Here is a 16,141-nt window from a genome sequence, read left to right as displayed (position 1 = left end):
GGAAAGAAGACGGCCCTGCTGGACAGAGACCTCCCTCCTGCTTTGGGTGGGGCAGCTGAGTGAACGTGGGTGGGTCGACCAGTTTACATGTTTATTTCCATGTTTTGTCTTTTATGGATTGAATGGATGTGTCTCATTTTTTTTTTCACGATTGCTTGCTTCTTGTGTATTTCTTTGCTTGCTTACTTATCTATCTGTTCAGCCCATCTCAGTTACTTACTTCTTTAAAAAATGACCCACCTATTTACTTACTTGTTCATTCATTCCTTCACTTCCTTCTTTCATATATCTGTTTATCTGCTGATTTAGCATGACTCACTTATTTACTTATTGAATGTTTCAATTATTATTTATTCATTCTTTATTTGTCTATTTTTATGTATGTATTTACTTACTTTCTTGATTTTTTTTTTTACTTTTTACAATTTACTTAATTTTTTTCTTTCTTTGGGAATGTACATCCTTTCTTTCTTTCTTTCTTTCTTTCTGTCTCCTGACTGTCACTGGCTAAGAAAATGGTGGCCTCCATGTCACTGGTTCTGGGTGAGTGTCAGCAAAGCAGCTCCTAAAATGGAAATTGATGAAGGGATAGATAGATGGGATACACACGCGCTCGCACATACATACATACATACATACGCACACACGCACGTGCATGACATGTACAGATGGGGGGGTTCCAATGTTTTCAGAGGAAGGTGCTCGCTGGTAATAATAAAGGTGCTGGTAAATAAGGCTGGAAATAGCTGAATCATTAAAACTCTTCAAATAAATAAAAAGCAATTCTCTCTCTCTCTCTCTCTCTCTCTCTCTCTCACCATATACCAGCACATCTGAACTGACTGCAACATACAAAAGAAGAAGAAACACGGAAAGAAGACATCCCTGCTGGACAGGATCATCTGATCTGAGATGAGAATAAAGTCTTCGAATGGCTGACAACAGCATTTCATTGAGAAGAGATTCCACGTTTTATGCTGTACAGTTAGTTAGATAGATTAAGAGGGGCCTGTGAACTGGGGTGGGGTGTGGCTTCTCAGGTCACGTCAGGTCAGGTCAGGGAGGGGCTGAGGAGTGTCCCATTGGCCTTGACAATAGGCACCAGTCAGACGTTAACGTTGAGTTCCTCAAAGGGAACTGACTGAGATCCTTGCTTACCTAAGAAATGCCTGACCTTGGAAAAGGTCTTGTGGAAAGCAGGCGCTTGAAACTGCAGTTTCACGTCTACCCAGAAAGCTCCCTCTCGGAAGGGAAAGTCATCGTGATATCTTACTCTTTTCCCAAGGATACCCTACCTACCCTTCTGATCATTCTTACTGAATTAAGTCTTCCACTGTAAATAAATAAAGTATGTAAGTAAGCAAATACGTGGATGGATGAACAAATAAATACAAAATTTGCTGTTGTTGACTGCCTTTTATTTCATAATGAATCTCTCTCTCTCTCTCTCTCTCTCTCTCTCTCTCTCTCTCTCACACACACACACACACACACACACAAACACAAACACTAAATATACAATAAAAGGAAGCATAACACCTTTACTCAGGGGGCAGAGTGAACTCTGAAAGTTTTCCAGGCAGGGCTATAGAGAGAGATGCTCCATGTCTCCCAGCATCACAGCTCACAGCTGTCTGTAATCCAGGAGCCCGAGAGCCATGGCAAAAACACAAATGCACATAAGATAAAAATAAATAAATTTTTTAAACGTGGGGGGGGGGGAGACAGAATATAAGAACAAACTGAGAAACAAGGAAAGATAGTGTTGGCTGGCCGGCTGGCTGGCTTTCAGTTCCCTGACAGAAATAAGCACATTATGGAGGAACCACAAAGTTGTTACACTATGTGGGTGTGATGAGGAGAGATTGTGAGTGTCCTGTCAGAACAAAGTTAGTCCCATAGTTGATGAAATTCATTATCCCAAAAATTCAGCAGAATATATCCCAAGTTTGCAAATGTGTGATCAGCTTGTGACAGGTTGGGCTGGAGATGCTGAGAACTGGGGAGCCCTCAATGCAAGACCAGATACTCGTTCCCATGAGAGGGAGGGAGGGAGGGAGGGAGGGAGGGAGGGAGGGAGGGAGGGATCATTCATTCATTCATTCCTATACTCAAGTTTAAGAAAAGATGAGTGGCTATGGAGAGACCACTCACAGATATGAAAAATCATTTCCTAAAAATCAAATTTCTCAGTCACTATGCAACTGCTATGGTGCTTCTCCTAGATAGAACAAAACACACACACACACACACACACACACACACACACACACACAAAGGTGAACCAGGGAAAAGCTTTCTAAGCCTTTAAGGATGCACCGTGACTTCAGAGACCTCAGGGAGTATAGGGATGGGTGCTTGATGCTTCAGACTCATGTCATTGAAGGACATAACATAGTCTGGATTCACAGAGATTCACAACACAGAGCCATTGTCACTTACCCAGAGCTAACAAGAAATTGCAGTCTCAGCCGGGCTGTGGTGTGTGCATGCCTTTAATCACAGCACACACACAGATCTCTGTGAATTCAAAGATGGCCTGATTTACAGAGTGAGTTTTAGGACAGCCCAAGATACACAAAGAAACCCTTTCTTGAAAAACAAAACAAAACAGCAAAAGAAAGAAAGAAAGAAATGGAAAAAGAAAAAAAAAAGGCAGTCTCTTCCCACTCTCTCATCCATTGGCTCTTAAAGAGCTCTCAAGCTGGGCTGGAGAGATGGCTCAGTGGTTAAGAGCATTGCCTGCTCTACCAAAGGTCCTGAGTTCAATTCCCGGCAACCACATGGTGGCTCACAACCATCTGTAAAGAGGTCTGGTGCCCTCTTCTGGCCTTCAGCCATACACACAAGACAGAATATTGTACACATAATAAATAAATAAATGAAATTAAAAAAAAAAAGAGCTCTCAAGCTGAACTGGAGACCAGGGTGTCATTCATAACTGGGAAGCTAGAAACCTTAGGGGATCACAGGAGTCAGACTGACTGCAGCACTTGATGCCTCAACCCTGCTAATGGCTGTGATATAAGGCATGGTAAAATATGGGCTTTGGGCCTTTCGGGCGCGGTAGCCATCTTTCAGTAACTCGCCAAAATGACAAACACAAAGGGAAAGTGGAGGGGCACTCGCTATATGTTCTCTAGGCCCTTTAGGAAACATGGAGTTGTTCCTTTGGCCACGAATCTACAAGAAGGGCGATATTATAGACATCAAGGGAATGGGCACTGTTCAAAAAGGAACGCCCCATAAATGTTACCACGGCAAAACCGGAAGAGTCTACAATGTCAGCCAGCATGCTGTGGGCATCATTGTAAACAAGCGAGTTAAGGGCAAGATTCTTGCCAAGAGAATTAATGTGCGGATTGAACACATCAAGCACTCGAAGAGCAGAAGAGACAGCTTTCTGAAGCGGGTGAAGGAGAACGACCAGAAGGAAAAGGAAGACAAAGAGAAGGGCACCTGGGTTCAGCTCAAGCGAACCCAGAGAAGCACACTTCGCGAGGACTAACGGGAAGGAGCCTGAGCTGCTGGAGCCCATTCCCTACGAATTCATGGCCTGATGTACAAAAAGAAATAACACACCTGGACTATTAAAAAAAAAAATACGGGCTTTGGCAGAGCGCTACTCCCCTTTCTCTATTATTATTGCTACACAACGAAAAGGACCGGGGGTGATGTGCAGTGCTGGTATTGAAATCTCACTGACTCCTTCCGCACTCCTTGTCAATTCCCGACTTTGTCAAATCAACTATCGTGAATCTTTGATGTGGGTTGGCCCTTTAGGAACTCAGAGAAACAAGACAGACCTATTTCATTCCAGAAACCTCCCAGTTCCTGAGCCCTAGCCCTGGAAGTCTCAAAGCCATCACATCCAGAAATCTCTCTAGTCCCTGCTAGTGGTGAACTCACTTCGTCTTCCCCAGGACCACTAATTATTTCTCCGTGTTTTCCTCTGAGATCTGAGGTCAGCTTTCTTCTTCCTCCCTCTGGCCTCTCCATGATCTCCATTCTCTAGACAACATGTCTAGAACTGAGTCTTATAGGCACCGAGAGAGTGTATCTTGAGGGCACTTGGCGTTTCTAGGACACGAGTGACATCACAAAATTCCGAGAGCTCTCCGGGATACCGTAGAATTTCCAGAGAAGGGACTGCTGATGTCGTGAGGCACGGCCTTTACCTCCTTGCTAATATTTCTCCCCGAACTGACCAACCGACCGACTGACCGGAAACCTGAGGTTTCCTTTCCAGGAGTCTCTCCTGCGACACAGAGGGAGCCATTCAGGATTTCCTCCTTCCAAAACCAGACATTTCTCTCTGCTTCATTAAAATCCTTTCACTACTTCCTTCACCCATGGGGAGTTAGTTAGTTGAACACTCACTTTTTTCATGAATGTCCCTTCCTCCCTCTCCGGAACATCTCATATTACTGATTCATACTCAGTAAATCAGTAATATGAGAAATTAGGCCAGGAGGACACGGAAGATGAGGGTTGAGTCCTCTGAAGTGAACAAGCACTTAGGGAAGGCTAAACTTAAGGGAATTTGACTCTGAGTGGCAAGACATGAATAGCTGCTGCCAAGGCACAGATGCAGGCATCGGGCTGAGGCACCAACTGGGCCCTTGGCATCCTCCTGCATCATCAGAGCTGTGTGAGAAACTCAGACCAAAGGAGGGCCGTGTTCAAAGGGAGAGGGCATTTTCTATGGATGGCTGCCAGCTATCTCTTGGCTTCTGTAAGTACAGGAACTCAACAAAGAAAGAGACATGCCAGACAGGAGGTTTTGGTAAAAATCTGAACTGAACTGAATAGAAACTGGCTATTACGTATTAGTGTTTTCAGAGTTATGTCTGAGGAACAAAATACTTAAATAAAATAAAACCAAATCCTTAAAAAACATCCAGGTGTCCTCTGAGGGGGCATGGAAAACAAAACAAAACAAAAAGATAAGAGGGATTTTAGTTGTTCCAAAAACCCTCAGAGCCGGGCGGTGGTGGTGCACGCCTTTAATCCCAGCACTTGGGAGGCAGAGGCAGGTGGATCTCTGTGAGTTCGAGGCCAGCCTGGTCTAGAAGAGCTAGTGCCAGGACAGGCTCCAAAGCTACAGAGAAACCCTGTCTCGAAAAATCAAAAAAAAAAAAAAAAAAAAAAAAAAACCCTCAGGAACAAAACTTCCCCAGGAGAATAGCAAGAGTTCATTGGGAAACTGTCTGTCTCCTGTTGCATCATTTCAAGTTTTTCTAACTTGAGACTGGATGGTGTCAGCTGTAAGATTTTCATCTTTTACGCTCACAGTGAGATTCTAGCCTTTTTTCTTTTTTTATTGAGAGATGGACACATGTTCCCTCCCTCTAGTTCTATTGGCTGTACAGCTTTGACCAAGAAAGAGGGTTGGATTTCATCAAAGAATTTCTCTCCATTTTATATTTCACCCACTTTTGATTGCTATTAAGTGCAATCTAGCTGGTTTGTGGTGTTTCAGGAACACTTTCCTTATTCTTCTGGGTTGTGTGTGTGTGTGTGTGTGTGTGTGTGTGTGTGTGTGTGTGTGTGTTTGGTTTTGTGAGGACAGGGTTTATCTAGGAACAGTCCTGGAATGTCCTTGGTAGGTGAGGCTGGCCTTGAACTCCCCCTGCCTCTCTGTCATTTCTTCCTACTTGGTGTGTGTTTGGTTGCTGTTTTGAGTTTTCAGATCTCCTGAAAAAAAGATCAAGATCATTTCTTTCCTAAACTCTGTGTCCTTGGGACACAAGCATTAAAGGGTGTGGCTACAGCTCCACTGGACCTCTTTGATATGGATATCTGCAGCCTTTCCTGTTGGAGTTGGGAAATTGAAAGTTGTTGACTTGAATTCACTCATTGCAAAAAAAAAAAAACAAAAATAAAAACCACCCTTATTTATTTTATTATTTCACATTTTAACTTGATTTTTTTTTCTTTTTTTGAGACAGGAATTGGCTTTTTATTTATGCTCCAGACAATCTATCTCACTACATGGCCCAGGACTTCTTTCTGAACGCTTCCATGATAGTAGTCAGCTGCCCAAAATATACTGCTGCTGCTGCAATTTTAGAAAAAAATTAAATAAAAATAAATAACCTGAGATAAACAAAGAAAAAAAGGAAAGCACCTATTTTTCCTTCCTTCCTTCCTTCCTTCCTTCCTTCCTGTTTTCTTCTTTTATTATTTTTTATTTTTGGTTTCTCTGTATAATACCTTTAACTCACTATATAAACCAGGCTGTCATCTTGGTGACATTATGGTTTTGTTTTTTCTTATTTCTGGTCTGAAAATTGACAAATTGACATTTCTTCTCCCTCTCTCTTTCTCATTTAATTCATGTTTTATTTTATGTATTTATTTATTCATTCATTTATTTATTTATTTTTGTTTGTGTTTTGGTTTTGATTTTCAAGGCATGGTTTCTCTGTTGTCTTAGAACTAGCTCTTGTCGACCAGGCTGTCCTCAAACTCCCAGAGATCCAACTGCCTCTCTGCCAGATATGGAACCAGTCATCTTGGTTAGTTCAAAAGCCACCCCATAAACACATGTGCGCGTGTTTATGACATGAACATGTGAGACATGAACACGTGAGAAACAGGAAGGAACGAGGAGTGGTGTCCACTCTCTCACTAAATGCAGGCCTGCCTGCAGTGATTGAAAGAATCAGAAATGGAGAGATGGAATTTCTGGACTTTACTGAAACCACATGGTGGAAATCTAGTGCCCTCTTCTGTTGACAGGGCCTAGATGTGCATATTTGCTGTTTTCTGGTTGAAACTGGGAAACAGTACCTTCTTGCTGAAGTTGGATAATTGTTGAATTCAGCCATTTTCAGGTTTCATAGAAAACAAAACAAAACAAAACAAAACGCCCCTTCTTTGTTTTATTTCACATTTTAATTTGAATTAAACTTGAATTGAACTCAGGACCTTTGGAAGAATAGTCAGTGCTCTTAACCTCTGAGCCATCTCTACAGCCCCTGAAAATATAATTTTAAAAGAAAAAGTAAAATTAAAATGAATGGCCTGGAATTAACAAAGACAAAAAAGGGGAAAAAAACCCCGTGCATTTTCTTGCTTGCTTGCTTTTTTTTTTTCTCTTCTTTTAGTATTTTTAGAGGCATGGTTTCTCTGTGTAACAGCCCTAGCTGTCCTGGAACTCAGTTTATAGACCAGGCTGTCTTGTTGGTAACGTTCTCTTTTTATTCTTATTTCCTATCTGTAAATCCACATTTCTTCTCTCTCTCTCTCTCTCTCTCTCTCTCTCTCTCTCTCTCTTTCTCTCTCTCTCTTCTCTCTCTCTCTCTCTCTCTCTCTCTTTCTCTCTCTTTCTCTCTCTCTCTCTGTCTCTCTCTCTCTCTCGCTTTCTCTCTCGCTTTCTCTCTCTCTCTCTCTCAATTTATTTATTTCTTGTTTGGTTTTGTGTTTTGCTTTATGAGACAGGGTTTCTCTGCTGATTTGGAGACTGTTCTTGGAACTAGCTCCTTTCTTGTAGACCAGGCTGGCCTAAAACTCCCAGAGATCCTGCCTCTGCCAGATATGGAGCCAGTGCTCTTGAATGCCTTCATCTGGTGAGGTCAAAATATACCCCCCCCCCACACCAAACACAAACACAGGCACAGGCACACCCAGAGACACATAAATAAACTTTTAAATTAAGAGCCTGGAGAGCTAGTTTCTTGGCTCTTCCTGAGAAATTGGGTTCAATTCCCAGCACCTGCATGGTTAAATAAATCATAAAAAAAAATTCTTTAAGAAATTGAAATTAGGGGCTGGAGAAATGGCTCAGCGGTTGAGAGCACTGATTGCTCTTTCAGAGGACCCGGGTTCAGTTCCCAGCACCCACATGGCAGTACACAACTGTCTGAAAATCCAGTTCCAGGGGATATGACACCTTCACACCAATGCACATAAAATAAAGATAAATAAATCATAAAAAAAGAAATTGAAATTAAACTACACAACTGGAAACACTGTCTCAACTATTTTTTTCATTTATTTATTTATTTATTTATTTATTTAAGATTTCTGTCTCTTTCCCGCCACCGCTTCCCATTTCCCTCCCCCTCCCCCAATCAAGTCCCCCTCCCTCGTCAGCCCAAAGAGCAATCAGGGTTCCCTGTCCTGTGGGAAGTCCAAGGACCACCTACCTCCATCCAGGTCTAGTAAGGTGAGCATCCAAACTGCCTAGGCTCCCACAAAGCCAGTACGTGCAGTGGGATCAAAAACCCATTGCCATTGATCTAGACAGATTTTTTTACAAACACTAAGAAATATTGGAAAACAGCTCTTACTGCTATAACCAGCAAAACTTTCAATCAGCATAGATGGAGAAAACTTCTACATTCCATGACAAAACCAGATTTAAACAGTATCTATCCACAAATCCAGAACTAAAGAAAGTAAGAGACAGAAAACTCTAATACAGGAGGTGAGCTGTACCCACAAAAACACAGGCAATAGATAATAATCACTCCATAAAATCCCAAAGAAGAAAAATACACACATATACACTACCACCACTAACAACAAAACCAAGCAAAATATCAGGAATTAACAATCACTGCTCACTAACATCCCTTGCTATGAATGGATTCAATCTGCCTATAAAAAGACACAGGCTAATGGAATGGATACAAAAATAGGATCCATACTTCTGCTGCATACATCATGTTTCCTCTGTCTTTCCTGTTCCCAGAATTCTCCTAGTCTGTATGCTCTGCCTATACTTCCTGCCCAGCTACTGGTCAATCAGCATTTTATTAAACCAATACAAGTGACAAATCTTTAAAGTGTACAAGAGAATCCCACAACAACTACTCTTTCAACTGACATATGTTTGATTCTCAAAACCCATATGTCAGTTCACAACTTCGTTTAACTTCACTTCCGGGGACTATAATACCTATTCTGACTTCCACAGAATCTTTCACATATGTGATACACATAAACTCATGTAAGCACACACCCATTCACATAAAAAAATATATATATATATATATGTATATATACATATATATTTCTTATATAAATGTGCATATATGAGTGATAACTGTTCTTCTTGGCAAATTATGTGGTATAATAAAAAACTATTGCTATTAAAATAGGTGCTTTTATACTAAATTTTAATGATACTCAAACTTTTCATTTCACTCTTCATTTTGAATTCAAGTGTGGTACTGTTTTTGCAGAAATTTTTCTGATACTTTTATTTGCATAAAATTTTTATCACTATGTACACTTTCATTGAGTATTTACTGAATGTGATTTTCCTTTTCTAGAGATGAGTTTTTCCCATGTAGCTCTAGTTGTCCTCCAACTCTGTCTCCTGAGCACTGGAATTAAAGATGTGCCCCCACCACATCCAGTTTTAATTGTGATTTTAACACATTCAATTCAGAAACTTTGAATTTCATGGAAACATTGTAAATTGTTGAGCAAGTTACAGAACAGTGGACATTAAATAGCAAGCACTTGGTTCACATAAGTGTCAAAGTAATCCTGCAGTACAAATCTTTTTGAGAAACTGTCTAAGCCCATTGTGTGAGTGAAGCATCTTTGGATTGAGGTTCTCAGTTTCAATGGATAAATATTCTAGCCTGGAAAATGGAGGCACTCTGGGTAGGTCTGAGATGTTTTCAAAGTCAAGAAGTCCATCAATGTTAGGATAAAAAGAATAATTACAAATGAACAGATGTGTTCTGGAATTGTCCACTGTCAGCTCCTCCATCTTTTATTCCAGAAAGTCTTCTTTTACTCCTTTTAATTGTCATGACCTGGTTAAACAATGATAGTTGCACCCTAAAAATGCTATATAAAGAAAGAGTTTGTCTTTGGATATGTCTTGTTACATTGTATTTACTGATTTTGTGTGCATGAGTGTACCTGTGTGCATTACCTGATGACAAAAATATGAAATGCATTCAATAAACACTGTACTGTGCCTCCAATTATACACTTCTTTTTTGTTAACCAGTGACTTTGAAAATTTAAATATCCAAACGCCTCTGTACTGATCATTATAACAGGGTTTGGCTTTCTGTTACAATGAAAGTTTTGTGAAAGTCAGTTGCCAAAAATACAAATCAAGTTTAAAGATTGGGATTAGATAGGTGATAGGATAGAAAAATGAGATATTGATTAATGATAAAATTAGTAACAATTCTCTAAATTGCAGATAAAAAAGACTGTCTCAGAAATAAAAGTAATAATAAAAAAGCCATGGAACTCAAACTATGCCTTGTTTAGGGTTCATTAGAAGTTTTATTTCATAAAAATGTGATTCATGATAGCAAATAACAGTTTTAGCTAAATTCTCATAAAACGCTTCAAAGATCATTTGGTAAAAAGAGTAAAGAATTGAAAGTTCAGTTTTGCTGAAGTTTCTGTGATTAGTCTCAGGAGAAAATACATACCTAACTAACTATATTTGAATAATGCAGATGAGGGAAGGCAGATTCTGATGTGTACAAATCCCAATTGTCATTCATTAAACATAAGCAAACTAATGAGATATATATTCCTGACACTGGTAAAAGGTAGGAATACTGTCTCATCTCAGGTGGGGAGAATGAATCCACATTCTAGAAAATAGGGGAAAAAAAGAAAAAAATATTTTATTTGGAAAAGTGAATTGGTGAATTTGTAAATGATTTATTTATGTCTAACTACTCTGTTAAACATACAAAGTTACCAAATAGTTATTTCTTTTCATTTTTATTTAGAAAATAATAGATTTGAAACATTAAAATATGTATCTTTAAACTTATATGGACCATATATCAGCAGATTTAATTCTAGAAACAGTAACATCTAACGAACTACATTTTAATTTTAACAGATAGTACATAGGGGGATAGGCAGCAAGGGATAGAGACAGACATATACACTAATAGCTACCGTAAATAAAAGACAAACAAGCCTATACTGCTTTGAAAAAACTACTGTTTCATGCTTTAGCTAAATGAAATCATTAAAAAGCCAACAATTTAAAACATATCTATTGTGAATTTTGGCTTCTATTTCATTCTTATGAATTATTTGGCTGTTTTAATTATTAATTGTTATTTGTTATTAATTGTTAATTAATTGTTATTAATTACTATTTGGCTCTTTAGAAAATTTATACTTGCAGTCACTCAAGACTTTAGTAGTTTGACAAACCAGCAAATAATGACAGAGGTAAAAGTTAAACCAATCATGCTCTTTATTTTAGCAAAAACTATATGCCAAAAACTGGTGGCACAGTCCTATTTATTTAGTAACTGTCTTTCAGTAAATTGTTGGTTATTCAAATGATTATGTTTGTTTAATATGTAATAATTACAATTTTGTATCTAAAGATATGGTCAGTAAGCCTTCTGTCTTTCATCATTTTGGTTATAAAATCATTTTTAATTCATTTAAATGCATGAGTGATTGAGACACAGTACAGTCAGATATCTTGTGAATTTCATAAGCATTTAATTTTCATCTTTTCAACTTGCTGAAATAAAATTTTATTTTTAAATACCAAAGACACCTTAAAACTACTTTCTACCTGCACTGTTTTTGGATGTATATAATTAAAAAAATGTCTTTTGTCTTAGAAATGATATATTGATATATGTCCAGATAAAGTAATCTAATAAATTTTTCTCTTGACCTTTACAATAGGATAGAAAAAGAACAAAAATAATGGACAAGGGAAACTGCTCCTCATTACCTGAATTTCTCCTCTTGGGAATTACAACTAACCCTGACATGAAAGTGGTAATATTTACTACGTTTCTAACGGTTTATCTTGTTATTCTTCTGACCAATATTGGAATGATCATTTTGATCAGAATGGATTCCCAGCTCCAAACACCAATGTACTTTTTTCTCAGCCACCTCTCTTTCTCTGATCTCTGCTATTCTTCCGCAGTCGGGCCCAAGATGTTGATGGACATTTTTGCCAAGAACAAAATCATTCCTTTTGTTGGTTGTGCCTTGCAATTCTTTTTTGTCTGTATCTTTATAGATGTTGAGTGTGTGTTGCTGGCAGTGATGGCCTTTGATCGCTACAAGGCCATCAGCAATCCCTTGATGTATGCTGTAGAGATGTCTAGTAGGGTTTGCTACCAATTCCTATTTGGAGTTTACCTTGTAGGAATGACAGATGCTTTGATACATACAACATTAACATTTCGCTTATGTTTTTGTGGATCAAATGAGATTAATCATTTCTTCTGTGATATACCTCCTATCCTATTAATATCTTGCTCTGATACACAGATCAATGAATTAGTGATATTCACCATTTTTGGATTTATTGAGCTGAGTACCATCTCAGGAGTCCTTGTCTCCTACTGTTATATCATCTTATCTGTCTTGAAGATCCGTTCTGCTGAGGGAAGGTTCAAGGCTTTTTCCACCTGCACCTCTCACCTGACTGCCGTTGCAATTTTTCAGGGAACACTACTCTTTACATATTTCCAGCCAAGTTCTTCTTATTCTCTAGATCAAGACAAATTGACTTCTCTGTTTTACACTCTGGTGATTCCCATGCTGAACCCTCTGATTTACAGCCTGAGAAACAAGGATGTGAATGAGGCCTTGCAAAAACTGAGAAACAAAAGGTGTTTAAAATAATTACATTATGTGTATATGTCCACATAATAGTGGTAATTTGTATAAAATGATATTGCTTTATTCATAACAAAGTTGTATAACCTATTTTAAGAGATTAGCATAAGAATTTCCCACAAGTTTATTGATAAGGTAAAATTGTAGCTATACCAACGTTTCATATCTCATTATTTGCTATGGGTCATACATGATTTACATGTGCAGAATTTCTCATGATTGTTTCAGTAACAAAGGAATTGTATTTATCCTTCCATTCAGTTTTAGTTGTATTAAGTTATCTTGAGTTTTATGGATTACTATTTTGCATATTTTACTGCCTCATATTGAATCACAAAGGAATTTCTAGGTTGTTAAAGATGTATATTATATCCAAATGAAAGTCATAGACTTTAACTATACCCTTGGTACAATCATAATTTTTAGGAAAGAGTAAAATTTAATTTTATTCTGAAATGAAAAGGATTTTGGCGAAAATATTTATACCCAACATACAGGCTGAAGAATTTATATATTTGTGCCTATTACTGGGCTCATTTGTTTTGTATTTAGTTCTTTTGTTGTATTTTGATTTGTTTGTTTTTCATTTATATGATTATATTATTTTATTATTATTCCTTAGATGCCTGTTTTTTTTTTCTAATGCAAGAAAGGAAGGATGTGGGTCTGAATTAGAGAAGAAGTGGGGAGGAAGTGGGGGAATTGGGGGAGAACAATAACCAGAATATTTTGTATGAAATATTTTATTTAAAAGAAAAAACATTTTTTAAAAAAACCAGATAATCATGAGTCATAGGCCTAATAAAATACATCTTAAACCAGTCCAGATAAGTTGGAAATTGAATAAATTTAACTAGAATAATTATGAAGAAGAGAGAAAAGAGGTGTGGTTAGTCACATATGTGCAGGTGATGTCTGTCACCTAATGTTTGACTTATTCCAACATTGCTCCTTTCCTTCTATAACATTCTTAGCCTTTCATAATGGTGAAAAATATTTTCTTGTACCCATTCTCATCTCTTCTTAAATGCTACTCTTCTAAAAATAATCTTATCATCATATGAGTGTATAAAAATTTCTTCTGAAAGACTGGATATTGCGTCTCTGTAATATCAATAATTTATATTTCATTTGTAGATAAAATAGGGAAAAAACAAATTAAAATAACAGAAAACATGATATTTAAAGTAGGCATTAGACCTTGGTAATGAGACATTAAGTGTTTTACACAAACACACACACACACACACACACACACACACACACACACTCACTCACATGGGATACCATGCACCCATCTCCTTCCAGGCTTTAATAGATAAAAAGAATTCAAGATACTAGTGCGGTCGAGGTGATTGTTATCTTCCTGAAGAAGGAAGAATATAGACACATATATTTTGTTGAACTATTTCTTTATTGTTTATTCTTTTATAATATTTTTTGGTGCTTAAAGCACTGAATGAGTTCATTGAAAGCACGAGGATAGCATCTATACATTTGAGTGAACATAAAGAATAAGTATAAATTGTTCATTATTCCCTTTAATTATAGATATGAAAGCAACTGGTGTACCTATGTAAGACTATTTCAGAATTTAATGAAATCTAAATACTGCTTTTCTTTCTCAATTGACCTCTGGTAAAAATGGTAATTTATGAGTATATATCATATGTAAAAATATATGATGAACTTTGATTGAGAGAAAATGATTTAGGGATTCCAGTAGTATCACATATTTTATCACCCTGTATTAAACTTGTGACTTACGAGCAATATTGTGGATTGTTTTCTTTATATTTAGTTTTCAATCCCTAAAGCAATAGTGATAGATTGTAAGTACTTTTGGAGAAGATAAATTCATAAGCCCAGAGCATTCAAGAATGAACTTGTATACTTATGAAAAAGAACTGGAGAACGTTCTAGACCATTATTTTAATGGAAGTGAGTAAATTTAGATTGTAAATATTGTCAATGAAATGAAAGTTAATTCCCCCTACCAGAAATTAAATCTGCCATGATGTGCTGCAACAACCAGAGAACTCATTGGTTTTGATAACTGACACCATATTCCATATTAGGTACTTCTAAATGTCTGGTACTCTATTAGTAGTAATGATTTAAGTAATAGAAACATGTCTGAATGATTATAAAACTCACCTCTAAATTTTTATTTCTATACCTAATATTAGGTGTAGCACTTAGTACTTATTACACACACATACATGCACACACACATACAAATATAAGGCATGTAGATAATGGAAAACACACAACTAACTGAAGTATTAAAAACCCTAACATCCTAGAAACAAAACTTAACAGATATACTAGGGAGAAGTGGAATACATAACTGTGAGAGAAATGTACACACAAATAGTGTCAAGAATTAGGCTAAAATATCTGATACTGTCTGTGACACTGTGAAGCTATCAGCCTTTAGACTAGATAGTCCAGGGGCCTAGGGTGAAACCAAATACTTTTGTTCTGCTAAAGAAACATAGCAATAAAATGACTCTTAATCACACACACACACACACACACACACACACACACACACACACATATATATATATATATATATATATATATATATATATATATAGAGAGAGAGAGAGAGAGAGAGAGAGAGAGAGAGAGAGGGATCAGTGCCTCCCTCAGCCATCATCAGAGAAGTTTCCTCTAAGAGTAGATGGAAACTAACACAGATACACACAATTGGACAAGGTTTAGAGACTGGGAGATTTTAGAAAACTCTGTCCTAAACAAGAAGTCTTTATCAAATTTCTCCCCTTAGGAGCTCGAGAGCCTCTGCAGGATGGGTGCCTCAAAGGAAACAGTGTCTTTTAGACACAAAATGACTGATACACATCTGAACTCACAGAAAATGTGGCATCAGGCACAGGTTCAAACCAGATGATGTTCAAACTCTGACAGGAGGAAATATACATGGGCTTCCGCCCTTCACCAAGAATCTGTGTGCAATTGAAACTTGCTTGCAAAAAAGAAAATAGCTTTCTCCAATAGAGTCTCACTGGTTATATTAAATCCTCTTAAGAGTTGACCCTATTCCCAGCAGTAGATGGACAAAACAAAATTAATTCAATGATATTATTGGAGATCTTTTGTTACATACTACTTTGTTTGATCTTTCTTGTTGGGGAGGGTCTTGTTGCTCTTTCACTTTTATATTATTTTTTTTCATATGGTTTTTGCTTGTATTTGTGTGTTTCTTTGGTTTTTAAAGAATCTGTTATTTTAACTTTTTGCTTGTTTGTATTCTAATGAGAAAAAGAAGGAAAGAACATAGAATTGCATGGCTGAAGAGGTGGGAAGGACCTCGAAGGATTTCTGGGAGAGGAAATCCTGATAAAATATTATATGAAAAGAATATACAATGAAAATCAAATAAAGTAAAGAGTCTATAAGGTTGTTAATTTTTCAAAATTGAATTTTGGGGAAGTAGTCTAAGAAATGGACAAGTTGTGATAAATAATAAAGAATATGGAAATTGCTAATAAAAGGTCAATTTTAG

At 37.3% G+C, this 16,141-nt stretch overlaps 1 protein-coding gene across 1 annotated transcript; it reads left to right on the top strand.

Moving 5' to 3' along the window:
* The first annotated feature begins 11,655 nt into the window (after positions 1–11,655).
* Positions 11,656–12,615, top strand: LOC121452434 (olfactory receptor 5W2-like). The gene has a single exon (XM_041658606.1). The coding sequence runs from the start codon at positions 11,680–11,682 to the stop codon at positions 12,613–12,615; it is 936 nt and encodes a 311-aa protein (XP_041514540.1). The 5' UTR covers positions 11,656–11,679.
* Positions 12,616–16,141: the final 3,526 nt, after the last annotated feature.

Source organism: Microtus oregoni, unplaced genomic scaffold, assembly GCF_018167655.1.
Source record: "Microtus oregoni isolate MIOR12 unplaced genomic scaffold, Mior012 000009F_ref0000495, whole genome shotgun sequence".
Lineage (NCBI taxonomy): Eukaryota > Metazoa > Chordata > Mammalia > Rodentia > Cricetidae > Microtus > Microtus oregoni.
This window is presented reverse-complemented; position numbering and strand designations above follow the sequence as displayed.

Bases quoted from the DNA above. Each gene is read 5' to 3' on its own strand.
- LOC121452434 (XM_041658606.1), top strand. From the start codon at position 11,680: ATGGACAAGGGAAACTGCTCCTCATTACCTGAATTTCTCCTCTTGGGA.